This window comes from Bison bison, unplaced genomic scaffold (assembly GCF_000754665.1).
Source record: "Bison bison bison isolate TAMUID 2011002044 unplaced genomic scaffold, Bison_UMD1.0 scf7180017864057, whole genome shotgun sequence".
NCBI lineage: Eukaryota > Metazoa > Chordata > Mammalia > Artiodactyla > Bovidae > Bison > Bison bison.
This window is the reverse complement of record NW_011494629.1, coordinates 4,307,638-4,334,739: the sequence shown is the minus strand read 5'-3', so window position 1 is coordinate 4,334,739 and position 27,102 is coordinate 4,307,638. Positions and strand designations below refer to the sequence as shown.

Here is a 27,102-nt window from a genome sequence, read left to right as displayed (position 1 = left end):
CCAGAATCAGTCATGCTGCTGCTGCTGCTAAGTCGCTTCAGTCGTGTCCGACTCTGTGCGACCCCAGAGACGGCAGCCCACCAGGCTCCCCCTGTCCACGGGATTTTCCAGGCAAGAGTACTGGAGTAGGGTGCCATTGCCTTCTCCAAGAATCAGGCATAGCAAGGCGTAAGTTATTATCGTGGAGTATTTACTTTGAAAAAGGGGGGAAGCCGCAAGTTGAGGCACAGATGCCTATTTACATACATATGAGGCAAGAGGCGCAGGCGTTGGAAGGTTCTTGACCTCAAATTACATTTGTGTCCTATAAGACAGGTCTAGGTAAAAGCAATTATTTCATCCACAGTGTCATCCTGTTAATCCAACATTCCTCAATCGATCTACAAAACATCCCAGAAACCATTTTTAGTTTCCTGCTTTGGGATACCTCAGAGGAGTGCAAAAATCACAAGGCTCAAGCTGCCTGAAGAAATCACGATACTCCCCACAAGGTTCAAGTTTTCCTCTAGTTGAACTTCTGTTGTTGAACCAATTGCCTTCTTCCACTGGCCAATTCTATGAATCAACACAACTTCTTCAAAAAACTTCATTTTTATCCCAGCCAGAACTTTTTAATTTCACAACAAAACCATTAACTTGGTTTTTTTAATTAATTAATTTATTTTTAATCAGAGGATAACTGATTTACAATATTGTGTTGGTTTCTGTCATACATGAATCATCCATAGATTAACATCATTAGCCTTGTCTTGAACTAAATGTTCTGGATTACTGAAGTCAGCCATAGATAAAATAAGTGGAAATCTCAGCCTCCAAGAAAATGTTCTAAAAAGCCCCCTCTCCCATCCCCATCTTTATCTACCTTTTCCCAACCTGGAGGCACCATGTAGAAGGGACAGGAAATGTTTGGCATCAGGCAAAAGTGGGCTTAAAACCTTGCTTTACCATTACAAGCCAGGTGCTCTTAGGCCATTGGATCCATCTGAGCTTCATTTGATCTGATCCAGCTCTGAGCTTCGGTTTCCTCAGCTGTAAAAGGGGAGCCAATGTCCTGTCTCACAAGATGTTTAGGAGAATTAAATGAGGTAACTATGAAGCCCCAAGTTCCACATGGATTCTTAGGCAGAGGCTCCAGTCCCACCTCAGTTGTTGCCCCAAAACTCCTTGGGGGTACACAGCATCCTGTGTTGACCTCACCTCTCTGAAGTGGAAGACTTGCTTGTCTGCTGGTTGATTTTATTTGATTACCCATAACTTTAGATTCAGTGATCTTTCTACACCCTGGCATATTCAAAATTGGTTTTAAGGGTTTTAATGATTTACGTGTTTTCCTTGTTTTCTCTTTTGCTTCACCAAGCACAGACTTTTTTCTTGTTTTTGGCATCTGTTTGCCAGTAGAGATCAGAATTTGTTACATAAGAAATCAAAGAGAAATTTTTTTTTTAATTCAACTTTTGACATCTAGAATTGTATCACAGTATGTAGCAAGACAATAGTCTTGCAAGCCACGCCATTGTCTCAAGAAAATATTTTCTAAATGCTATCCTGGATGACTGCAAGTACAGAGTTCTGCTAAGGGATGGAGAGGATGTCTTACCCACTGAAAGTGAAAGTGAAGTCGCTCAGTCGTGTCCGACTCTTTGAGACCCCATGGACTGTAGCCTATCAGGCTCCTCCGTCCATGGGATTTTCCAGGCAAAAGTGCTGGAGTGGATTGCCATTTCCTTCTCCAGGGGATCTTCCTGACCCAGGAATCGAACCCAGGTCTCCTGCACTGCAGGCAGACGCTTTACCATCTGAGCCCCCAGGGAAGCCCACCGGAGCTTGCTGAAGCCCACTGAAGTCTTACCCACTGGAGCTAGCTAAATCCCTCTGAGATGGACAGGATGTGACAGTGGGAAAGCATGCAAAAAGCCCTGGAGATGATGGGAAGGAGAAGAGAGAAAGCGCGAGACATAGCCAGATGTGTGTTCTCTGATATGTTTGCCCTCTGGGCTTATGCTGGAGGGCTGGGGGCCTGGGGTGAATGATAGAGAAGTGTGATGAATAAGTAAGGGTGGCCAAGGAGGGTTTATTGTCTCCACTCTTCCTGGAGTGCAGCCACAGAATATTATCTCAGCTTAGCAAGGTAGGTGCTGAGATTTGATTTTCCAGCACCTCTCAGTTCACATTGGTGCTGATGCACAGCTGGCCTCTGGTGGGATGAAGGAGGTAGCAGAGATTCAGGGATCTGCAGCCATCACTAGCTAGCCCAAAGGACAGAAAGAGTCACCCCCTCACGCCCACAGACATAAACCAGCAAGGTGAGCGATCATCAGGTAGATGAGGGGACACCGGCCACATACACTTAAGGACCAGTAGGAGCTCATAAGTACTCTTTCCCCAGTGTCATCTTAGAGAGGCAGGAAGAAGGGACACTCCAGCAAGACTGAACATTTTTCTCTAAATAATGGGCAGCATATTTCCTAAATGCACAGTTTAAATTATCAGATCAAACTAAGTTAAAATTCATTAGACATTCCACTAATTTGTTTTCATGTCATGCAGAAAGCAGTGGTCTGAAGAAAAACGAGATCAGCAATTGGCAATAAAGATCTTATATTCTTTCTGGTTGTCTACTTTGCAATGTGAGTTCGAACAGTGATTCCACACATTGTTGACATTCTACAGTAAAAGTAGCAAGTAATCAGCTAAGACATTCAATACCTCTTGCCACAGCCTCAGTACTGAGGCCCAGGAGATAGCCTAATGCTTTGGAAGGATTCAGTGCACTGCCCTATGAATCCCTCTAGCATCAGAGAGAGAAAGAAAGAGATAATTCCCACAGCAGGAGGAGAAGGGAATGACAGAAGATGACGTGCTTGGATAGCATCACCAACTTGATGGACATGAGTCTGAGCAAGCTCCAGGAGCTGGTGATGGACAGGGAGGCCTGGTGTGCTGAAGTCCATGGGGTCGCAGAGTCAGACACGACTGAGCGACTGAACTGAACTGAATTCCCACAGCAGAAAAGCATATGAGATAGAGGAGAAAGTCGATATACGAAGGAAAAGTAAATACCTGGCTAAAATTCTTTGGTGATGCTGGAAAGAGAACTATCCTGTCTGTCTGTTTTCAGTATTAGTATGCAACTCCTCTACCTTTGTTTCATGTTTGTTTATTTGTTTTTACTAAAAACAGCCCAGGGATGGCCAGAACTCCTCATGCCACATACTTCAGACTTTATTTCCACATTTGATGGAGTCCATAGCGTACAGGAACCGTCTTGTACTTGCTCACGAGAGCCAATTGTGAGCTTCCTCCTGAGTTCATGTGCAGTGACAACACAGTGGTAGCTTCACATCAATCATGGTAATCAATCAGTAAATGCTACACAATGGCAGTCCACTCCAGCACTCTTGCCTGGAAAATCCCATGGAAGGAGGAGCCTGATAGGCTACAGTCCACGGGGTCGCAAAGAGTCGGACACGACTGAGCAACTTCACTTTCACTTTCTTTCAAGGTATTTTGTTTTTTTGGTTTTTTTTTTCCTGGAAAGTTAAACATTTACTGGCACAGAAGGCCAAAAACATAGACAGCCCCTACAGGGAAGAAGCACCTTGAGTTTTGGTCTGACCTCCGCAAAGCTCTGGGAATCACTTTACTTTCTGAGGGGAGAGGTAAGGCACCCAAGGATGAGCTAAGCCAACTTCGGAGTCATCTACAGCTGGACATCCAGCCCTCCAGCTTCTCCTTGCCCTGGCTAAATATGCCTTTTCATGGGCTGGATTACCCTCAGCAGCATACCTCTGGCACCACCACCCTTGTGTGACAGAGAACTACTGAAAGCTCCGACAGCAAGGAAAAGCTGACTAATCCCTGCTGGGGCCACACGCATGCCTGTCCTCCCTTGCTTCAAGAAAGGAGAAGTTATCAATTACCAAGATTTCATGGGTGAGGCAGCCACAGGTTTCGTCTCCAATTGTGACATAATTCAGTGATTCTTTAACAAACTCATCCGCAGTCTTGGTCATCATGTTGGTACTTAGATACTTGGTCATTGGAGTTGAAATGGCATATGGGGTCAACACCTACAACGGGAAATGAAAACCATGACACAGGAGCAATCTGCCCAGCCCTGAGAAATTAACACCCATGTTACCATCCCTTCGTGTTCGAACTCTATTCTTCCCTTAAAAAGTCTCAGGACAATATATGATCATAGAATAGTTAAAGGTGTGGAACCAGCACAGAGCTGGGATCAGAAAGGTTGATTTCTGGCTTAATTTAGCAACCAACTCCGGATGAGGCCTTAGTCACACTACATCAGGTGGTTCAAGTAGACACAATGTGAGTGAGAACATGAGCTCTTAGAACCCAGTTCCCCCACTTGGAAAGTGAAAATGCAGGACATCCAGTTATATTTAAAGTTCAGACAAACAATGGAAAAATGTTTAATTATATATTGATGGGATATATATCTCAAAATATTATCTGTTACCTGAAATTCAAATTTAACTGGATGTTCTATGTTTCATCTGGCAGAGATATCACAGAAGTTTATTTCTAACACACGTGACCAAAGTTGGAGCCCTTTCAAGTACTTTAGATTCCCACTTTCACACTTTAGTTAGGAGCCAGGAATGGCACATACCTCATAATCTTTCCTATTCTGGTAAGAAAAAAAAAAAACCAGCAGCACACTGGACTCTGAAAACCCCACCATGCTTCCACCAGTGGTCTCACCACATGTGGCCTGGCGTGAGGTTTCATGATGGGGTTTCTTACTTTATTCCCTGACATAGAGACCTTGGCATCTTCAGGGGAAAAAATCCATGTTTTTTTCCTTTTTCTTCACATTACTTTTGAAATTTTTGTCACATCACTTTTTTTTCTAATCACACTTGAAATTACATTGTTTCACAGTTGAATCCAGTGTGTTTCAGTCAATTCAATTCAATTTGTTCTCACGGAAATTGACACAGTTATTCATTTGTATAATACTTTTCTTCCAAAGATCTCTAAGTGTACTGTTAGAGAAATATAAGAAGTATCCTTTTTCAAACTCAGTTTTCAGATAGGGAAATAATAAAAGTGTTTCTATTCCCACAGTGAGTTTTGGTTGACAAAACACCTTTCTGTACAAAACAAGGGCTCAATAAACATTGGTAAAAATTTGCATAATTACTTATTCACTACATCTTCACAGTAACCCAGAGAAGTAAGCAGCTATTATAAACCCCTTTTTACAGATGGGGAGACAAACCCAGAGAGTTTAAGCAGGCTGTTCAAAATCACTCAGAGGATAAACGGCAGCACTGGGATTTGAAAATCAAACCCAAGGGTACAGTGCACACTGCCTCAGGAATTTTACAAATATTCATTGAGTACCAATTACATGTGTGTTTGGAGAGACCAGTTAGTTTTCAAAACATCATAGAGTCTTTGCCAGGACTTGTAGCAGCTCCAAGGCTTCTGCATGAGAGAAGGAGCTCCCTTCCTCTACCCCACCTCCCCCACATCTTCTGCTCCACAGAACCCACTGACTTAGCAGCTACAGTATCTCTGGCCCACAGCTATCAAGCTCAAGATGATGCTGAGACTGTCACACGGCTAGGAAGTGGCTAAATGTTTAGTTTAATTATATATCAAGTATTGATGGGATATACTTATTCTCAAAATATTATCTGTTACCTGAAATTCAAATTTAACTGGATGTTCTATGTTTCATGTGGCAGAGATATCACAGAAGTTTATTTCTAACACACGTTACCAAATTTGGAGCCCTTTCAAGTACTTTAGATTCCCACTTTCACACTTTAGTTAGGAGCCAGGAACAGCAGATACCTCATAATCTTTCCTATTCTGGTAGGAAAAAAAAAACCAGCTGCACACTGGACTCTGAAAACCCCACCATGCTTCCACCGGTGGTCTCACCACATGTGGCCTGGCGTGAGGTTTCATGATGGGGTTTCTTACTTTATTCCCTGACATAGAGACCTTGGCATCTTTAGGGAAAAAAATCTTGTTTTCTTTTTCTTCACATTACTTTTGAAATTTTTGTCACATCACTTTTTTTTCTAATCACACTTGAAATTACATTGTTTCACAGTTGAATCCAGTGTGTGTCAGTCAGTTCAATTCAATTTGTTCCTACGGAAATTGACACAGTTATTCATTTGTATAATACTTTTCTTCCAAAGATCTCTAAGTGTAAGTGGCTCTGGTAATCATTAGCACTGCTCACCAAGTATTTCTAGTTCTTCTTTCTTCCAAACACATGATAGACTTGCACTTCCTGGGTCCCTATAGTTGGGTGGGACCATGTAATCAGATCTAACCAATGAGAATGAGTAAAAGTGACAGGTGACCTATGTGACCCAGAGCCCTTAATTATCAAAGGAAGTTCTCTTGAACTTGTTCTATTTTTTCTTTGACATGCCAACTGACAGTATTCGATGGAGGCTGCTCCATCAGCCAGGCACCCGTGTCACTACAATGAATTAATCCCCTCTGACAGTTCACAGTGAATATGTAGCATGAATGAGAAATATATCTTTGTGGTTTTAAATTAATGACATTTTAGGAATTGGTTTTTACTGCAGCAAAACTAGCTTACGCAGAGTAACACTGTTGCAAAACGAATCTGTCCTCAGCTAGGAGCTGCAGAATGGATAGAAGGGAAAAATCTTTGATAAGTAAGACTTCGGTTCAGCAAGGCTGAGAATGGGATTGTACTCACTATAACTGGGAAGATGCTTTTATTTACACAGTTCCTACTATTAACTTACACCTGCCTATTGAATAAGCTTCATCCTATAACTTGTTAATTCATAGGAATGGCCACCTGAGTGTTTTAATTGAAAATCGGTACATATAGCACTAATTTTAAAAATAAAACTATGAGTGTGACTTTTTCATATATAATGGTGGTGGTTTAGTTGCTAAGTGGTGTCCTTGTGACCCCATGGACTGTAGCCTGCCAGGCTCCTCTGTTCATGGGATTCCCAGGCAAGAATATGGAGTGGGTTGCCATTTTCTTCTCCAGGGGATCTTCCTGACCCAGGAGTTGAACTCAGATCTCCTGCATCGCAGGCAGATTCTTTACTGACTGAGCTGCATGGGAAGCCCTATTCATATATAATAGCATGTCATCAAACTTCTCCACAAACAATTAACACAAAAAACCTCTCTAAACTGTTTATTCCAAGTTCCAGAAACCACTTGAGAGTTAACTGTGTTGCCAAAGAAAGCACATGGCATACTGTTCAGGCTAAAGACCGCAGTGATGATACAACTCTGTTTACAGTTCAAACAAGGTCAACTCCATGACTCAAGAGGAAGCAGAGCACCTCTTCCCCTACTGCTCAAGAACCAGACTGTGGAATCTCTGTAGCCCATCACAGATGAACAGCAACCAAACACAGCACTCTCTCCCCTCTTCCAACATAGACAAAGTACCCGGTTTTCTGTTGCTTGTTCCCCACACATAGTTCCTCCCACATGAGCCTATCTTCTGGATCTAGGTCAGAGAGTAAAGGATGGTTAGACAAGATCCTAATTTCTGTCCTGATGGCAGCATCAGGCAGCAAGTGTTTCTGAGCACCCACTCACCCCACCCCATTTCCTTCTCCGGCACTCAGGGCACGGATGAGGGCAGCAACAGGCAGAACCATGGTGGCCCAACTGCCACCTCAAGGATCACAGGAACCCACGTGGTGTCATACAGACCCTCTCTCCCAGTCACACATGCTCAGCCCGTCCTGCCAGAAGGAGTCACCCTGGCTCCATGGGGTCCAGAGTCCCCATTCCCAAGGACTCAGAACTATTGACCTCACCTGGATGGTGATTCCCTTGTCCTTATATTCTGCTTGCAGTGCCTTGGAAAATGTGCACACAAAAGCCTGGAACAAGAAGGAGAAACACCTAAGGACTTGATTCTCTCTTGGAGCCAACTTGCTCAGATTTCAAAGGACACCAAGGGAGCTTGCCTTGATGGGAGTTAGTTATAACTTCATTTCCTGGTCTGGGAAGAGCTTCCTCAAAGCAGAAATATACATTTTGTAATAAATACCTACTTAGGGCTGCCACATGTGTAGATGCCATACCCAGGGAGGTCTCTGGGATGGAAAGAAACTATCAATACAATGTTACTTGCTGGCAGGAAAAGTGCACCGGCTCCCAGGCAAGGAAGTGAAAGGGGGCTGGAATTCTAAGGGGGCTGCAGAGCCTGGCTGTGCTACCCCAAGGCTTCATCAGCCCAAGGGCACATCTTTTTCAAATTTGCACCCAGATACTGGTGGACTAGCTCCCTGTACCTAGAAGAGTGCCTCTAGGCAAATCTGCCTATCAGCTTGCCAGATGATCTGAAGGAAAGAGCTAAATGGGAAAACCAAAGGAAGGAGAAGGAGACTTGGGCTACATCTGTCACTCACCTTGGAAGCTGAATACATGGAGTACAGAGGCCAGGGAAAGAGGGCCACCCCAGAAGATATGTTCAAGATGAGACCTTTCTGCCTAATAGGCAATGAAACAAAGTTTCAGTTACTTTGATACTTAATTACACCTTGAGAAGGGAGAAAACAAAGGGACTCATGTGAACACTAGGAAACTTCCATCCTCTCTAGGTTTCTGTGTGTGTGCTAAGCATTTTGCTTCCAAGAACTGAGTCCAACTTCACCTCCATCATGAACAATACTACCATACAATGATGTCAGTTGGTAGCCAGTTGACCTCAAGGGCTGGTGACAGGAAACAGGGGCTCAGCTCCAGCAAAGATCCCCCATGAAAATGCAGAGAACTCAGCTCAGACAAGACTCAAGGGGGAAGGGAGGCTTCTCTCTCAAGTGTGACCACATGAGCTCAAAGTCCCTTCTAACTCATAAAAATGACCCACAACAGGAAAGATGTCATATGTAGAATCCTTCCCTGGGTGGAATTTGACAGTCCATCATCAGCTTACACAGGCACTTCTACACAAGTCTCTGAGGTTCTTACCCTTTGGAAGTTCAGTATCTTTAACCCTTCCCTAATAGATGGATTCAATCCAGAAAAACCAAGAAGCTTCACATTTGAATACCAGGGCCAAGCCCCTTCTTTCTCTAGGGAAGATAAAACTATCAACCATTTGCTTTAATGAATACCACCTGAGCAAAACCAGTTCCCAAATGGGCATTGTACTGCTGCTGCTGCTGCTAAGTCGCTTCAGTCGTGTTCGACTCTGTGTGACCCCATAGACATCAGCTCACCAGGCTCGCCCGTCCCTGGGATTCCCCAGGCAAGAACACTGGAGTGGGTTGCCATTTCCTTCTCCAATGCATGAAAGTGAAAAGTGAAAGTGAAGTCGCTCAGTCATGTCTGACTCTTAGCAACCCCATGGACTGCAGCCTACCAGGCTCCTCTGTCCGTGGGATTTTCTAGGCAAGAGTACTGGAGTGGGGTGCCCTTGCCTTCTCCAGGGCATTGTACTAGGGTGATTTAAAATGTGGAATAAATAGAGACACTGATGGGATAGTGATTTTTACCCCTAAGTTGGAGTATTCATTCTGACAAGAGTTGAAATACATAATAACAAAGAAATGGTCTCAGCCCAACTTCTGAAGTTTCTTTTAAGCTCATTGTGAGTTAGTTTTTTTTAATACAAGGTCTGCTGGAATTGCTGTTTTCTTCCTCCCTCCAGTATATGCTACATTTGACCTTCATATATGCTTATCTGTTGGCAAAGCTGGCCTGGTCCAGAATGTTAGGCTTTCAACCACAATCTCCATGAACCTTCACCGCAGTTTTATCATTTGTTAAAGCAGCAGCAGATGAACCTTGTCCCCCTGATCCCCAGCTCAGCTGACTGCCAGGCCAGGCAGCACAGGCTGCTCCAAGCCTTTTCAAGGAAAGAACTTACCTTGATTCCATGTGTTTCAGAATCAGCTGTGTCATCTATAAGAGAAGACCAAAGCCCTGACATTAAAGAAACAAAGTAGCAATGGGCAGTGGGAATTTGGGAAATAGGTGCTGGAAGAAACTGGAGAAAGAACTTCAGCTTCTCAAATGGCCTTGAAAATCTGCTGACACTCATTGGAGGTAATTTTGGCAACATTAGAGTCTGCTGGAACCTACCGAAGGCGTCTTAAACAAATGGCAAACAGTTCAGAGGCCTCTGGTTTCTTCTTCCTAAAACTGAAGTCTCTGTGGAAAACGAAGCGAAAAGCTATGGAACTGACATATGGCTACGGGACCAACCATGAGGCTCGCAGACTCCCTTCATTCTGGCAGAGGTAAAAGTAGGTTGGCCATTATAAAACCCCACAGGAGTTAGAATTAGGGAACCGTCAGGAAACCTAACAAGTGTCCATCTCACATACAAGGTACGAGATAAAGAAGGACATCTCTTCAATTCAACAGCAGCCTTGTTAGCCTGCATGCGGTCTATGAAATAGCTCCCTAGATACATGTCTGCTGGTCTGCTGGAGTTATAACAGGATTGAAAAATCCCTTCCCCAGTCCAATTTACTGCCCCCGGGAGAGGTCCTCCCTGTCAGTTCTGGAGCAACACCCTTGCCTTGATTCTCCCAACTTCATTAAGGTGGAGCACTGTTGGACAGCATTTCTCAAAGTCTCCCAAAAGCCTGATTGGGTGAATGATCCCAATTAGACAGACAACACCGGACTTTGTGGGTCCCTGTCTCAAACATTCCAGTATTTAGTCTCTTATCCTACCTTCCCTTTGCCCTCAAACTCATTCTCCAATTTTGCCCTTGATAGAGAACTCTAGTGTTTCCAGATGGTTCCTTTGGAATAACTAAATGATACTAGTCAACATTCAGAAAACTAAGATCATGGATCTGGTCTCATCACTCCATGGCAAATAGATGGGGAAACAATGGAAACAGTGACAGACTTTATCTTTTTGGGCTCCAAAATCACTGCAAATGGTGACTGCAGCCATGAAATTAAAAGATGCTTGCTCCTTGGAAGAAAAGTTATAACCAACCTAGATAGCATTATTAAAAAGCAGAGATATTACTTTGCCAACAAATGTCCATCTAGTCAAAGCTATGGTTTTTCCAGTTGTCATGTATGGATGTGAGAGTTGGATTATAAAGAAAGCTGAGCACTGAAGAATTGATGCTTTTGAACTGTGGTGTTGAAGAAGACTCTTGAGAGTCCCTTGGACTGCAAGGAGACCCAACCAGTCCATCTTTACAGAAATCAGTCCTGAATATTCATTGGAAGGACTGACGCTGAAGCTGAAACTCCAATATTTTGGCCACCTGATGCAAAGAACTGACTCATTGGAAAAGACCCTGATGCCGGGAAAGATTGAAGGCAGGAGGAGAAGGGGACAACAGAGGATGAGATGGGTGGATGGCATCACCAACTCGATGGACATGAGTTTGAGCAAGCTCTAGAAGTTGGTGATGGACAGGGAGGCCTGGCATGCTGCCGTCTATGGGGTCACGAATTGTTGGACACAACTGAGCAACTGAACTGAACTGAACTGAGTCATGTTTCCAACCAGCATGGCCATCTTGGGCATGACATACTTAGAAGCTAACCTTCAATTTGTTTTCTTTGTTACTTAAGGAAGTTAGTGTCTACCAGTGTGTAAAAAATATATATTTTTTTTAGAAAATCAAAGCATTTTTCTGCTAAAAGAATCAGAAGGTTGTCAAATACATTTGGGAAACCCTGTGATCAAACAGACCAAGACTAAAAGAGCAATGTATACATTAATGGAAAGGTTTTAGTGGTAAGGCTGCAGACAACAGTGGGACATATAAAACTTTCAGTTATATGGCCTGGGGATTTTAAAAAGCTATTAATTGTTCAACATAAAAAGAATGTATATTTACCAAAACAAACAAAAAAACCAATGGTATATATATATATAGAGAGAGAGTTTTGGTCTGCTCAGCATCTACCCCCCTTTCCTCTGGAAAGCAGTCTTCTGCTGCCAGTGCATGTTGTGAAGATGAGTCTGCACTTCCCACTGCTCTACAACAAGGGTCCCAGTTTAATAAAATCAGTCATGCCTGATTCATTGCTGATGTTTCACTGAACCATCCAGAGCAGTTATGAGGGCTTCCATGCACAGTTGGGAATTGCGTATACCATACAAGATGCCCAGCTGTGGGAGTGAGTGTGGGCTAAAAGTCCAGGGTTCACTCAAGCCATTTAGATGGCTTTCATCATTCAGAGGTAAAGACCCTGATGCTGGGAAAGATTAAAGGCTTTTTTTGTTTCCACACAAAAGCATCATCTACTCATCAAGCATAGGGCTATGTCCACTCTCAGGCAGTACCTTTCTCCAAACTGTCTGCCCAATCTGTCTACCTTTTTTTATTCATACATAGGTACAGCATAGGATAGCCTATAAATGCTTATGCAGTAAATTCTAATAAAAGGACCTGAGTGCTGAATGGCACTTGACACACCATTTAGTTCAACCCTCAATACATTAATAGCAGATGAAGAATATGAAGTTCAAGGGAGCTAAATAGCATGCCCAATGCTGTCTACTTAACTAGTAACTGATCTGGAATCAGAACACACATGCACTTGAACTTCAATTCAACAAAAAAAATTTTTTTAACAAGTCTATAAAATTTAAACCACAGTCTCTGTCCTTTTTCCAAACAGAGTGAGCTTTCCTCTATTTACAAAGACTAAATTCAGAGGAGGGTACTCATTTTTATAAGTTGCTTTGGAATCCTGAATTCATCATCATCAAGCCGCATATGTTCTGACATATGACAAAACTGAATGCAGAAATAAGATTCAGATGCTAGGGAGAGTGAATTCACTGTATTTTCTTAATGAAAAATGAATGAGACAATTAAAAGGCTACTACATAGTCTTTCAATCAAGTACAGTTCAATTTTAAAGAATTCTACATTTACAGGGAAGGGGCCAGTTCTCCTGAGTTGCCAAATTCCAACAGCTACTACATTTTAATGCGCTGAGCACATACATTGATCACATACCTTCACAACGGAGGTGATGTTACAGTGGATGAGGCTCTGTAATAAATAATCACAATCATGATTTAGCTGGATCATTTGAGAAATTCTCTTGACAAATATTCAATGCTAAAGAACCACAAAGTGGACAAAAGTGTGTGCCTAAATTGTTGTATCATTTAGTCTGCAAACTACACTCCAAGTTGATATTCAGCAACAATGCACTAGAACTGGGAAAAATCTGACAACTATACTATGCGTCTCCAAGAACATGATCTCGAATAGAAGTCAATTAAGAGTTTCCTTGAAAATTTAGGGAGGAATATGGACAGTGTTTCTCAAAGGGAGATGGTCAATTTCCAGCTAAAAAAAGGGAGGTTAGTAAATGTGGGTCTAGAAGACACTAACATAAAGATTTGGAGAAGGCAATGGCACCCCACTCCAGTACTCTTGCCTGGAAAATCCCATGGACGGAGGAGCCTGGTAGGCTGCAGTCCATGGGGTCACTAGAGTCAGACACGACTAAGCGACTTCACTTACACTGTTCACTTTCAGGCATTGGAGAAGGAAATGGCAACCCACTCCAGTGTTCTTGCCTGGAGAATCCCAGGGACGGAGGAGCCTGGTGGGCTGCCGTCTATGGGGTCACACAGAGTCGGACACGACTGAAGCGACTTAGCAGTAGCAACATAAAGATTATTAAGATGAATGGTTGTATAATATAAGGTAGAGGTTCTGGGCTCCAGAAGCCAGATAAAGAAACTACCAGAATCACCCAAGACACACAAAGAAGGAAAGAGGGACAGACACATAGACAAGTACAAATGTAGACATAAATAAAGAAAAGCAGGAATGGAGTGAGCTTAATGAAAAGACACACAGACTTATGCCAGAAACAGGGAACAGGGAGTTAGACATGTGGCCAGAAGAGGTTTGGTGAGGAGGTTCAGCAGTGTCCAAGCAATCTGACATTATTCGTCCATGCAGTACACTTGGGGCTTACATGGAACCTTTAGGAATACTTGCAAGATTGGGGAATAGAAGCATCATAGCCTGTTCAAAATTGGTATAACCCTTTGATTTCAAAGGGCAAAGCCTGGAGAAGAGTCAAAATACAGTGCCTTCAAAGACTGTTAATGCATAATAAATTTACTCAAGACCAACAATGACAAGTCATGGGTCTGAGTTAAGCTTGTTGAACTTACAACACTCTCAGCCACAAAGTCTGTATTATGGACTTCCCTCACACTGAAAGTTGAGTGAATCTTATGATCTTGAAAGGCAAAGAAAGCCAAAGAGCTGGCTTTCTCCCAATGAATCCAGAGCTATGAATTTGTTAGGCAGCATTACTTCCCTTATAAAGCACAGTATAGAGCCCCCAAAAGACTGGGACAAGTGAATTTTGATGTGTGGAGAAGAGGGAAGATGTTCTTTTCCTAGAGATAGTCTAGAACAGTGATACCCTTCACTATGTATCAAGTACTCAGGTGAGTACTTGAAAGGGACACCTCCAGTCATCCACCTGCATTGCAGAATTTTGACCACACTCCCATCACCCCTTCCCAGCCCTGGTATTACCCAGTTGGGGGCTCAGGACTGGGGGAGAGGAAAACATCCGCAGAACAGTACAAGCTTACCTGGATGTCATCTGACGTGTTAAGGAAATGGCTTGGGAGAAGGTTTGGAAGCATTCCAACATTGTTGACTGACCAAGAAAGGCAAAACGAAAAGATATCAGAAGAGTCCATGTCAAATGTCTATTGAAAGCCTTAAAAATTGTCATATTCAACCCAGAAATTCTTCTCTTGAGAAGTTTTCCAAGAAAGCATGTACAAAAAGATTATATAAAAGGCTGTTCTCTGCAACATAATTCAATAACAGTGAGGAAACTGGAAGGGAAAAAATTGTGGTCCAATAATATAATGCAGATAAAATGAACCATGGTACAGCCATATGGTGGGATGCAATGCAGTCATTCAAAACTATGACTGCTCAGAGTTTTAAAAACCTGGGAGAACATTTGTAATGTATAATTTTTTTAAATGTTGCAAAACCGTATGTAAGTTTAATCCTCATTTTGAAAATATGCATGTATGTATCTGGAAAGATATGTACCAAGATGCCATCTCAGGCTGCTAAAGATTTTAAGGAACTCATAATTCTTCTATGTGTTCATCTGCTCTTTCTAGTTTTCCTAGAGTACATTTTACATTATTATTAGTAAACATGTAATTATTTTGAAAATCAAATCCTCCTTCTCTCTACAATACATTGTACTGTGTATGCGATCACAAAACAGATCATCTATAAATTATCACAGAAAAAAAACTGGCTCTTATTTCCCAGATGAGAAACTATCTTCAAATAACCATACTGACTCACTACTTCATGAATCAATCACGGCAATGTTTGTTTACTAAACTAATTCCATTACACCAAAGTTTCCTTCTTCCTATCAAATGTCAACCTTCAGCAAAAGAAAAATATTTTAATGCTAGGAAATATGGTTGGGAAGATTGAAATTATGTAGGTTTGCTACATTCCAAAACCATATACAAATTAGTTAATCCAGTAATGCCTTTTGTAGAACTGAACTTTAATATTTGGTTTAATGCTACAGCTTACAGTCATGGGTTAAATTTAAGCTACTACTGAATAATCAAGTCTCACTAAGATCATTATTTCACTGACTTATTTCGACAAGCTTTGCATTATTGCAATTTACTTACCTAAAATTCCAATTTCTAAGCCTTTAAGTTTTTCTTTAATATAGTCATAGATGTCATCTTTGGCAAAATCTGCTTGTATTATCTTCACAGTACTTCCTATCGTCAGCTCTGCATGAGAGACAATAGTTATTTTTCAATGAACAGGTGTCTAAATCCCCCTCTTGTCCTTATTCCCCTAATATTCCCTGAGTATTACCTGAACAGAACAGACACTTAAGAACACAAGCCCATCATCTTAATTAGAAACAAGAAATAGCCTCAGATAAATGCTGGAATGTGTTAAAGGATTTGTGAATGATGGTTTCTGTGTGATTCTAAGAGTCACTGCAGTGACAAGTAAAGGCATTATAACAGATTTAATACAATAGTTCTCAAAGCAAGGCCTGCAGACCACAGCATCAGCATCACTGGTAACTTGTTAGAAATAAAATCTCAGGCTCCACCCAGACCTGCTGAACCAGGAAACCCTGGGAGTGGGCCTGGTGATCTGTTTTCACACGCACTGGGGGTGACTGTGGTGCATGCTCAAGTTTCAGACCCGTGGGCTGAAGACTGTTAGAGCAAAGTGTGAGCCTTGTGCTCAGTGAGTATCCGGTCCTCTTCACGTACACTCAGAAACCCTTCGCGTTTGTCCAACACTTTAGCATTTACAAAACATTTACACGCACAGTATATTTTTTTAATATTCTCAAGAATGAAGTAGGCATTGTCTCCACTTTCTGGAGGAGGAAATTAAGGCTCTAAGAAGCTTACTAGCTTGACCAAGGGCACCCACACTCTGCTCCCTCCAAGTTCAATCTTTCCAGTGGTCTCTGTGGACTTGCCTTCTGCTGGAGCTTTTTCTTAGATATAAAAACTGCAGGCAGATTTCACTAGCTGCTGCCCACTCAGCTTTGGAGTTAGACCCAATATTTCTGGGGCAAGTGATCTTAAGGCATAGCCTGGGGACAATTCAAAGACACTACTTGTTTTTCAAAAAGACAATAAAAAGTGCACAGTAAGGAAAATACCAAGAACGTCCTAGTCCTGGTCAAAGTTATTTCAGATATCCAGTCAGAGAACAAAAGCAGAATTCACTGGTTCAAGGGCACTGAGCCTCCTCATTGTGAGTGTTCAGACACATACTCCCCCACGGTCTTCTCTTACTCAAATTTGTCCCAGGGAAATAAGACTGTCCGCAGACAGCCTGCTATGGTCTTCATGAGTCTTCATAGTTAAAGACTCATTCCTTTGCATTGAGTTTATTAATCACTAAGTTAATAGTTAATTATTCAAATTCAAATGCTCAGAAGGAGATATGATGATCATTATTGACTAAAAACACTTCAGAGTGGATCATCAAAATAAAATATTATAATATAAATCCTACCTCTTAGGGTTGTATAGTGACAACCCTCACACCATACATAGCAGCCCTGAATCAAATCTTTTTTTTTTTAATCTAACGATTAGTAGTGAGCATTGTCTCTCATCCCTCTGCAAGGAGCACAGCACAGACATAGGGAAGGAAGTCCCTGCTTTTCAAGGAAGTAACTGAAGCATTCAGACAGCTGAGGCCTCTGGATGAGGGGATCTGATTCTAGAGACGGACCCTAGACACAAGAAAGGAGTGGACCTATTTGTGGGGTTGAAGCCCAAAGAATCACTGATGAACTAAAGTGAGCTCAAGCCACTTATGTCCTGCACTTAACTTTGTAAACTGGGCTCCCCAAAGGAGGCTTGCACCCCAGGCACCAGAGAGCAAATGTAGGGATGCTGACAGATGCCTCTGCAGGCAGCATGTGAGCAGACCTGGCTAGTGGGCTCCACAAACATCTCCCTTATTTCTTGGAGTCACTCACCAATCTCCGCAGCAATGGCCTGTAGTTTTTCCAGTGTCCGGCTGATAAGCACGACATTGAATCCCTGTCTTGCTAACTGAAGGCAGGGATGGGAAAGCCAAAACAGAGATGATAAGCAGACAAGGAAGGCTTGTTATATTAAAGTGAGTTGGAGCACCACCCATTTGGTCATAGGGTGATATGCTTGATCTTCCTAAGTTTAAATGTGCACAATGTGACAATGGCTTCTAGGCTAAGTAAAACAGCCACACTGGGCCAGGCTGAACGTGACGTAATACCAGTAGTTTCTTTGTGTACGTTTATTATACACCAGGGCTTCCCTCGTGGTCAGCAGTAAGAATCCACCTACCTATACAACGCAGGAGACGCAGGTTCAGTCCCTGAGTTGGGAAGATGCCCTGGAGCAGGACATGGCAACCTACTCGAGTATTCTTGCCTGGAGAATCCCACGGACAGAGGAGCCTGGAGGGCTACAGACCACAGGGTCTCAAAGAGTCGGACAAGACGGAAGCAACTGAGCACACATTACATGCCAGGAACTATTATTCTAAGTGCTTTTCTGTACAGATCCACAATCTGAATGCCCTCTACCTGAAGCATTTATGGTCAGATGTGTGTTGGAATTCAGAATCTGGAGGATTTTATACTATAATTTATGTAACAAGGTCTAGGGCAGCAACCTATAATTTAAAAAAAATTCTGCAGCAACTTTTGAGCTGGCTTCTATTCACAAGGACGTTCTTTTGTGGTTCTCCTCACTCAGGCACAGTCATGGACCTGAGCCCTCTCTTTCTGCTCTCTGGCTCCCAACAGGCTGGAAAATGAAATAGGGAACTGGAGAGTAAATGGATGTTCTCCTGAGATCACAAGGAACTCTCTTCAGAATGGACAGTGCCTCGACTCACAGGGGCAGAGCAACAATGTGCAGAAGCAGCGTACGTTAATATGGCCCAGAGGACACGTGTGCTGGGCGGCCACAGACAGGCCCAGACTCCTCACACGTAAAAATGCTACAGGTGAGAAAACACAGAGTTTTGCCTGAAGAAAAATGGGAAAACCAACGTTCATCTGGAGAGAAACAGACAACATCTGAGTTAGTGACAAAGGACTTACGGAGTCCTATCTCAAGCCCACAGGTGCAAGGCTGCACACGAAGGCCACAGAGGCAGAGCCCAGAACCAAGGTCATTTCCAGAAATGACTGAGCCCCTTTGTAACCGCTGCCAAAAGCCCCCGATCCTTGTTGGCCAGTTCCTGACCGCGTATTAGGCAAAAATGCCCACCCCGCTGCTCACCCTATAGTGCCCTAATAATTCACTTAATGCTACCCTTCCAGCAAGAATTTTCTTTGTCTTGAGGCTCCAAAAATTGGCTACTAACCCATGAAGAGTCATCTTTCCCTGGTCTGTCAGGAAGTCGGCCTGGTGTATTTGCAGCCTCCCTCACTATCTATTCAGAAGTATCTATTCACTCAGAACTATCTATTCAGAAGTATCAATTCATTCAGAACTATCTGTTCAGAAGTATCTATTACTTCTGTGGGCTCTCCCTTGAGCCAATCCACTGATCTAATAGCTTCCTGTGGACTCTCCCCTGGTCTGTTAGGAGGTCAGCCCTCTGTGCTTGCAGCACCTTCATTATCTCTACTCTTTGTTCTTAACAAACTCACTCCTTTCTGAAATACTGTCTGGAAATTCTTTTCCAACCCAAGCTCAGACTATGGAGACACGGCTCAATGAACTGAAATCCTTCTTAATGTTTTTAATTAAACAAAACTGTTACAATTTTAAACCTTGGTAAAATACACACGACATAAAATTTGCCGTCCTAACAACTATATGGAATGTTTCACAAATTTGCCAGTCATCCTTGCACAGGGCCCATGCTAATCTTCTCTGCATCGCTCAGTGTTAGCGTGTGTGCTGCCAAAGCAAACACTATGCCAAATTTTAACAAGTTATACTATTAAAACACTTAAGCTGAATTGAGGACTTTACCATATAGTCTCCAATAGCCAGTATTCAAGCCTGTGGTCTCAGAATCACCTAGGAAGACATCAAACAAACAAACAAACAACACAATTCCCACCAAAACCATCCAGTTAACAATCTCTGAGGGCAGTGGCCAAAGCATGTGCAGCACCCTGCTCATTCCAGGCCCATACCCAGCCATGCTGCCAGGGCCACCCAGCAGGTGCTGAAGAAGCAAGGGGACTGGAGATGCAACCAGGCTGCAATCTTCTCCCCTCGACGGGCAGCCCCAGAGTCTGGGCCTGCGCAGCAAGAAGCACCTGCTGCCCCTGCTGCAGCCATCTGCTGCTGGAACCCCCTGGCAGGGCCTTGAGACCCCAGGGCCTGCTCAGCCCTCAGACTGGGCCAGAGCCTGGACAGGCAGGCTGAGTGTGGCCTGCCCTCGAAAGACGCAGTGGGATGTGCCTCTTTCAAAGAACCAAACATATCTAGATCCCCAGACCCAAAGGCATGGAGGAGACTCACTTCATCAAGGACATAAGGCAGTATGACTCCAAGAACCACAGGACTGCGCTGATCTGTGCCAAGCGGTCCCAGTGTGCAGCCTTCTCAGGCCCACCCTACAGAGAAGGCTGCGGGTCAGTGACCTGAGGGTGGGCAGCCAGGAGCAGACGCATCCCTCCAGTGGCTCTTCTGAGACAGTCTTCCAGTTGGGGGCAAATGGAGAGGTTGTGCCTTACGTCAAGTTCCTGTACTCCACCAACACCCTAGTCACAGTCAAGACAGACAGCCCTGGTCCAGCGTCCCCTCACTCTGCCGGCTCAGATCTAGGGGACAACTCGGGGATGCCCTGTAGTACAACCCCAACCTCCTGGATGACTCTTGGGCCCTGTGGCAAGCGCGAGTGCTGTCTTCATGTCCATCTGCTACATCACCACAGTGATAGGGTACGTGAAGCCCCCCAACCTCAAGAAGGACATGAGCAAAACTTTCCCAGAGAAGTCCCTGCACATCGAGCTAACGCTAAGCAAAATTAGAACTTTAAAACCAGAAATGCAGAACCTGTCCAGGAAGTGTGGTTTGGAGCCATGACGGTGTCCATGTCTACCTGTACTTGGAGAAGTTGGTCTTGCAGGGTGAGCTCAACAAGCAGAACTGCAGGCTCTGCACCAAGACCAGCAGCGACCTCCTCAAGTGTGACATGGAGCAGCTCATCAACAAGTTAAAAGAAAGGTTTCAATTCAACAGATGCAATCTAACTGGGTTTGAGTTCATGGTGCTCGTGGTCTTGGAACTTGTTCTCCACCTTCCCAAGAACCAAGTGTTACCTCATTATGGATGCTTCACTGGAGCTTCCCTGGTAGCTCAGCTGGTAAAGAATCCACCTGCAATGCAGGAGACCCTGGTTCGATTCCTGGATTGGGACGATCCACTGGAGAAAGGATAGGCTACTCACTCCAGTATTCTTGGGCTTCCCTGGTGGCTCAGTTGATAAAAATCTGCCTGCAATGTGGGAGACCTGGGTTCGACCACTGGGTTGGGAAGATCCCCTGGAGAATGGAACAGCTACCCACACCAGTCTCTGGCCTGGAGAATGCCATGGACTGTATACTCCATGAGGTCACAAAGAGTCAGACACTACTGAATGACTTTCACTTTCACTTTCTTTCATGCAGTAGTTCTAGCCCTGCCGGCCTCCATGGTGCTCCTGGCACTTCATGAGTCCGAAGGTGGGCTCCTGCTATCTTTAGTTTGCTGTTGATCCTCCTCTCTAACTTTCTCCATATACATGTTCCCATGCGTACATACAGAAATAGAAGTTTGTTTTGTGGGGTTTCTTTTTTTCACACTTTATAAGTGGCATTCTATGTGTATGTGCTAAGTCACTTCAGTCGTGTCTGACTCTTTGCGACCTTATGGACTGTTGCCCACCAGGCTTCTCTGTCCATGGGATTTCCCAGGCAAGAATACTGGAGTGGGTTGCCATGTCCTTCTCCAGGGAATTTCTCCTGTACAATGAAGTTATTCAGTTATATATATATATACATTCCTTTTTAAATGTTATTTTCCATTATGGTTTATCACAGAATATTTTATTTGTTTTTCTCTTTTTGTGACTGGTTTATTTTACTAAGCATGTCATCAAGATTCATCCACATTGTAGAGTATGTCAGAATTTCCTTCCTTTTCAAGGCTCAAAAGTACTGTGTTATATGCCTATATCACATTTTGTTTATTCGCCCATCATCAATGAACCTTTAAGTGCACCTTTTTTGAAAAATTTTCCCACTGTGTTTATATTTTTAATTTTTATTGGGGTATAGTTGATTTACGATGTTGTGTTAGTTTCTGCTGTACAGCAGAGTGAATGAGTTATCCATTCCTTTTTTAGATTCTTTTCCCATATAGGTCATGACAGAGTGTTAAGTAGACTTCCCTGTGCAATATAGCAGGTTCTTATTAGTTCTTGATTTTATATATATTATTGTGTATATGTCAATCCCAATCTCCCCTTGTAACCATAAGTTTGTTTTCTACAACTGTGACACTATTTCTGTTTCGTAAATAAGTTCGTGTGTACCATTTCTTCTAGATTCCGCATATAATCGATATCATACGATATTTGTCTTTCTGTCTGACTTCACTCAGTATGACAATTTCTAGGTTCATCCATGTTGCTGCAAATGGCATTATTTCATTCCGTTTTATAGTTGAGTAATATTCTGTTGCGTATGTCCCCATCAACAGAGGAATGGATAAGGAAGATGTGGTACACATCAGAGAACACTGAATGTAGCTCTCTGTACTATACAGTGGGACCTTCTTGTTTATCCACTCTCTATATAAAAGCTAATATCTGCTAACCCCAACCTCCTAGTGCATCCCTTTCTAATCCTCTCCCCCTTGCCAACGTCCAGCCTGTTGTGTTTCGTAGATAGTTTCATTTATGTCATATTGACTTACTTCACTTGGTATGATAATCTCTAGTTGCATCTATGTTGCTGCAAATGGCATTATCTAGTTCTTTTTCTGGCTGAATAGTATTCCACTGTGTGTATGCACACATCTTCTTTATCCGTTCATCTGTCAATGGACATTTAGGTTGCTTCCATGCATTGGGTATTGTGAATAGCACTGCTATGAACATAGGCGTACATTTATCTTTTTGAATTACAGGTTTGTCTAGATATAACCAGAACATACCTTTTGCCCATTCTACTCTTTCAGTTTTCATTTTCTTATCAATTTGTAGGAGTTTTATTTTTATATATTCTTGGTATTAATTATTTGCCTAATCTTAAGGATATAAATACATTTTCTTATAACCCTTTGTAGTTTGTTGATTTTTGTTGCTGTTTTTTATTTTGTGAGAATAGTGTGAGGTTGAAATCATCCAGTATTATTTTTTTTCAAAATGGGTGGCTAATTGTCTTGGCAACATTTTTCTATTCATCCATTTTTTTCCTGATTTGAAATACTTAGTTGTATGCCCAGTTCTCATATGTATGTGGGTCTGTCTTTGACCTGTTTGTTCTGTTGCACTGGACTGTTTCTTACTTCCTATGTCAGTGTCACTTCTGACCATCTTATAATAGGCTTTGATATCTGGTGTCTGATATCAAGGAAGTGGATTGCCATTTCCTTCTCCAATGTACGAAAGTGAAAACTGAAAGTGAAGTCGCTCAGTCGTGCCCGACTCTTAGCGACCCCATGGACTACAGCCCACCAGGCTCCTCCTTCCATGGGATTTTCCAGGCAAGAGTGCTGGAGTGGGGTGCCATTGCCTCCTCCAGAGGAAGTCTCTACTATTTGTTATTTTCTTTCAAAATGTTATTGTGTTTTCTTCTTTGTTTAATTTACCAAGTAAATGATAAAATTGTATTTTTTATGTATTATATTGAAATTAGATGGTGATTGCAGCCATGAAATTAAAAGACGCTTACTCCTTGGAAGGAAAGTTATGACCAACCTAGATAGCATATTCAAAAGCAGAGACATTACTTTGCCAACAAAGGTCCGTCTAGTCAAGGCTATGGTTTTTCCAGTGGTCATGTATGGATGTGAGAGTTGGACTGTGAAGAAAGCTGAGCACCGAAGAATTGATGCTTTTGAACTGTGGTGTTGGAGAAGACTCTTGAGAGTCCCTTGAACTGCAAGGAGATCCAACCAGTTGATCCTAAAGGAGATCAGTCCTGGGTGTTCATCGGAAGGACTGATACTGAAGCTGAAACTCCAATACTTTGGCCACCTCATGCGAAGAGTTGACTCATTTGAAAAGACTCTGATGCTGGGAGGGATTGGGGGCAGGAGGAGAAGGGGACGACAGAGGATGAGATGGCTGGATGCATCACCGACCCGATAGACATGAGTTTGGGTGAACTCTGGGAGTTGGTGATGGACAGGGAGGACTGGTGTGCTGCAATTCATGGGGTCGCAAAGCTCGGACACAACTGAGTGACGGAACTGAACTGAACTGAAGGAGAACGTTATATCTTTTTAGAAATCAGTTATCTCGTCCATAACATGCTATTTATTCAGATCTTCTGCATTCTTCTAAAACTTTTAGAAGTTTCTTCATAAAAATCTTGGGCATTTCTTGTTAGTTTGCATTAGTTAGGATAACTTAAGCTTCTATAACAAATAACTCCAAAATTTCAGTGGCTTCACACAATGCAGTTTGGTTTTTATCTTATATAACAGATTCTATTACACATAATTCTTTAGGACCCACAACTGAGAAAGGCATTGCCACCTTTAACTTTAGGTTTCCAAGGTTGCCCTGGCTGTTGACATCCAGCCAGTGAGAGGATTGAAAGAGGGTGGAGAAGACACAACTCTTCCCTTAACCTCCTTGACCAAGTGACACACATCGTTTCTACTTGATTTCACTGGCCAAATGTCACAAAACTCCAGCTAGATGTAAGGGAGTCTGGGAAATTCCCTGGCTGGATAGCTGCCTTCCAGCTACACCTTTATACAATGGAAGAATACGGAATTGGGGGACACTTAGCTGTTCCAGACATCAATATCTTATGTGGCCATTGTGAATTAAATTATTATGAATAACTAAATTGGGTCAATTTATATAATGGAATACCATACAATACTGAAAATGAATGAACCAAGTTCTACACACACAAGCATGAATGAATTTCAAAAAGCACAGTATTGATCAGAAGCAGAAACAGATTCCAAAAGACATATGAATCAATTTACATTAAGTTCAAATTAAGTAATGCAGCCAAATGTACTGGGAGACACACACATGCTACAGAACTTTTTTAGAGTAAGGGAATTATTAACACAATGTTCATGATAGTGTTACATCTATGGGGGTGAGGGAGGGGAAACACAAAGGCATGACATGTGCCTGTATGACAAGCTTCAAGGGAACTGGGGAGGCTGTATTTCTTAAGCTCGGTGATAAGGGATACTGCACTCATTTTAATTTTTATTTTTGTAATCACATTCAGACATTATATGAAGAAGGAAATGGCAACCCACCCACCCCAGTATTCTTGCCTGGAGAATTCCATGGACTGAGGAGCCTGGCAAGCTACAGTCCATGGGGTCACAAAGAGTCAGACACAACTGAGCGACTTTTGCTTATTCATTATATACATTCTTGTCTGGTACACCTCCTTCCACACACACACACATGAACACAGCCACAACATAATTGCACACTATTCAACATACAGTGAATTTAGGATATTCAAAGCCTGAATCAGAAATTATAGGGTTGAAGTCAAGCCACACAGGAACAGAGAAAGGAAGCCAAGAAAATATAAAGATAATTAAAAGCTGCTGCTTTCATTTAAGGCAAGATGAAAGCAAATACGCTTACAGTGCAGCTGGAGTAATTTAGACTAGAATAATTTAGACATTAGGAAGAAGAAATTCCTTGCTGAAACAGCATAAGACACCATCATATATTGCCAATACATGTAGGATAATATTCAAGAATAGAGAAAAGCAGTTGTTTTTCTTGGGTTGGGCTGAGCCAAGGGATTTTAATCGAAGAGGCAACCCTGTGCCATTACCTGTATCTGCCGGGATCACTATCCTGAGAAGAATTCTAACAGCTTGTCTGACACACTGGAGCTTGTAGCATTTTTATCATCCCAGATGTTGGGGGGTGGCACTAGAACTGCCCAGGTATGAAGAAATTAACCAGACAATCTTTAGTCATATATTTTGCTTCTAGCACTCTGTGCACATTAATAGCCAAGAATGCATGTTTACGTATTTAGAGTGATGAAAAGTAAATCTTATAATGTTTAAATATATATTAAATATATTATATGTATATAAATATTAAAATTTATAGTAGTAGAGGGTCAGTTAAAATTGGTTCAATAGTATAGAGGACAATCTGGCACTCATATCCAGTACTTGAGTGCACACACCCATTGATCCAGCAATCTTTCTGATAGGGATGTATTCTTGGATATATGTAGGTTTATTTTCAAAGATGTGTCTTGAAACATTATTGCAAATACAAAAATAAAAGACAAGCCCATCCCAATAAAAGAAACATAGTACATTGCTGGGATAGGATAACCTGAAATGATTAAAAGGAATGAAGGCCATCTGTTTGCCTTTGCTATGGCAAGATCTCCCTGTTACATTATTAAATGAACAAGCAAAGTTTAAACAAGGGTTTATGGTTGTGGGACACAGGATCCCATTTGTGTTCATGTGGAAAAAAGGTAAACATATAGGTGTAATTTCTGCTAAGAGACTGCTAGGGGGCCAGTAAAACTTGCCCCCCTCTTCTTCCCAGGTATGTGACTAGATGACACTCCTGGTCTTTCTTCTGGTTACAGGACTGAGTACTGTCAATGGGCTCCAGGACACAGACATGCTTATGACCCAGCTCCAATCTTGAAGAGTAGCACAGAGGCTTACAGGATAGATGAAGAGGCAAGACAGAAGGAACTAGACAGAGCCACTCGCCACTCAGGAAAGTCTCTGGATTGTTATGCTGAAATTACTCTGTACTATCAACCTCCATATCAACATGTAAGTATGGATATAGCCATGGTTTTCCTTTACCTTTCCTGAAAGGAACCTCAAGATATTGTGAACGCTGGTGACCTGTACAGAGAAGGGCCAGGTAAGGGCAGGAGTGAGGAGAGTTCTTTATTTCTCGTTCTACGCCTTTCTGTGCTGCTTGAGTTTTCTAATTTTATACCTGTATTACTTTATCTTTAATAGGAATTATCTGGGCAAAGAGATAACGACCTTTTTTCTCTTTTCTTCCTTACACTTCTTTGAATTAAAAACAAAAACATTCTATGAAGACCTACAAGACCTTCTAGAGCTAACACCCAAAAAAGATGTCCTTTTCATTATAGGGGACTGGAATGCAAAAGTAGGAAGTCAAGAAATACCTGGATTAGCAGGCAAATTTGGCCTTGGAATACAGAATGAAGCAGGGAAAAGGCTAATAGAGTTTTGCCAAGAGAATGCACTGGTCAGAGCAAACATCCTCTTCCAACAACACAAGAGAAGACTCTACACATGGACATCAACAGATGGTCAACACCAAAATCAGATTGATTATATTCTTTGCAGCCAAAGATGGAAACGCTTCATGCAGTCAGCAAAAACAAGACCGAGAG

General features: G+C 42.4%; 1 protein-coding gene across 1 annotated transcript in view; it reads right to left on the bottom strand.

Annotated features, from left to right (window-relative positions):
* HSD17B3 (hydroxysteroid (17-beta) dehydrogenase 3) overlaps window positions 1-27,102 on the bottom strand; it is a 55,730-nt gene that overhangs the window by 11,631 nt on the left and 16,997 nt on the right. The window contains exons 3-10 of the mRNA XM_010836017.1: window positions 17,506-17,581; window positions 15,665-15,772; window positions 14,573-14,640; window positions 12,960-12,995; window positions 9,878-9,912; window positions 8,415-8,496; window positions 7,818-7,883; window positions 3,921-4,070 (exon numbers count right to left, since the gene is read on the bottom strand). Coding sequence (XP_010834319.1) covers window positions 3,921-4,070; window positions 7,818-7,883; window positions 8,415-8,496; window positions 9,878-9,912; window positions 12,960-12,995; window positions 14,573-14,640; window positions 15,665-15,772; window positions 17,506-17,581 — 621 coding nt within the window. The remainder of the gene's footprint in view (window positions 1-3,920; window positions 4,071-7,817; window positions 7,884-8,414; window positions 8,497-9,877; window positions 9,913-12,959; window positions 12,996-14,572; window positions 14,641-15,664; window positions 15,773-17,505; window positions 17,582-27,102) is intronic.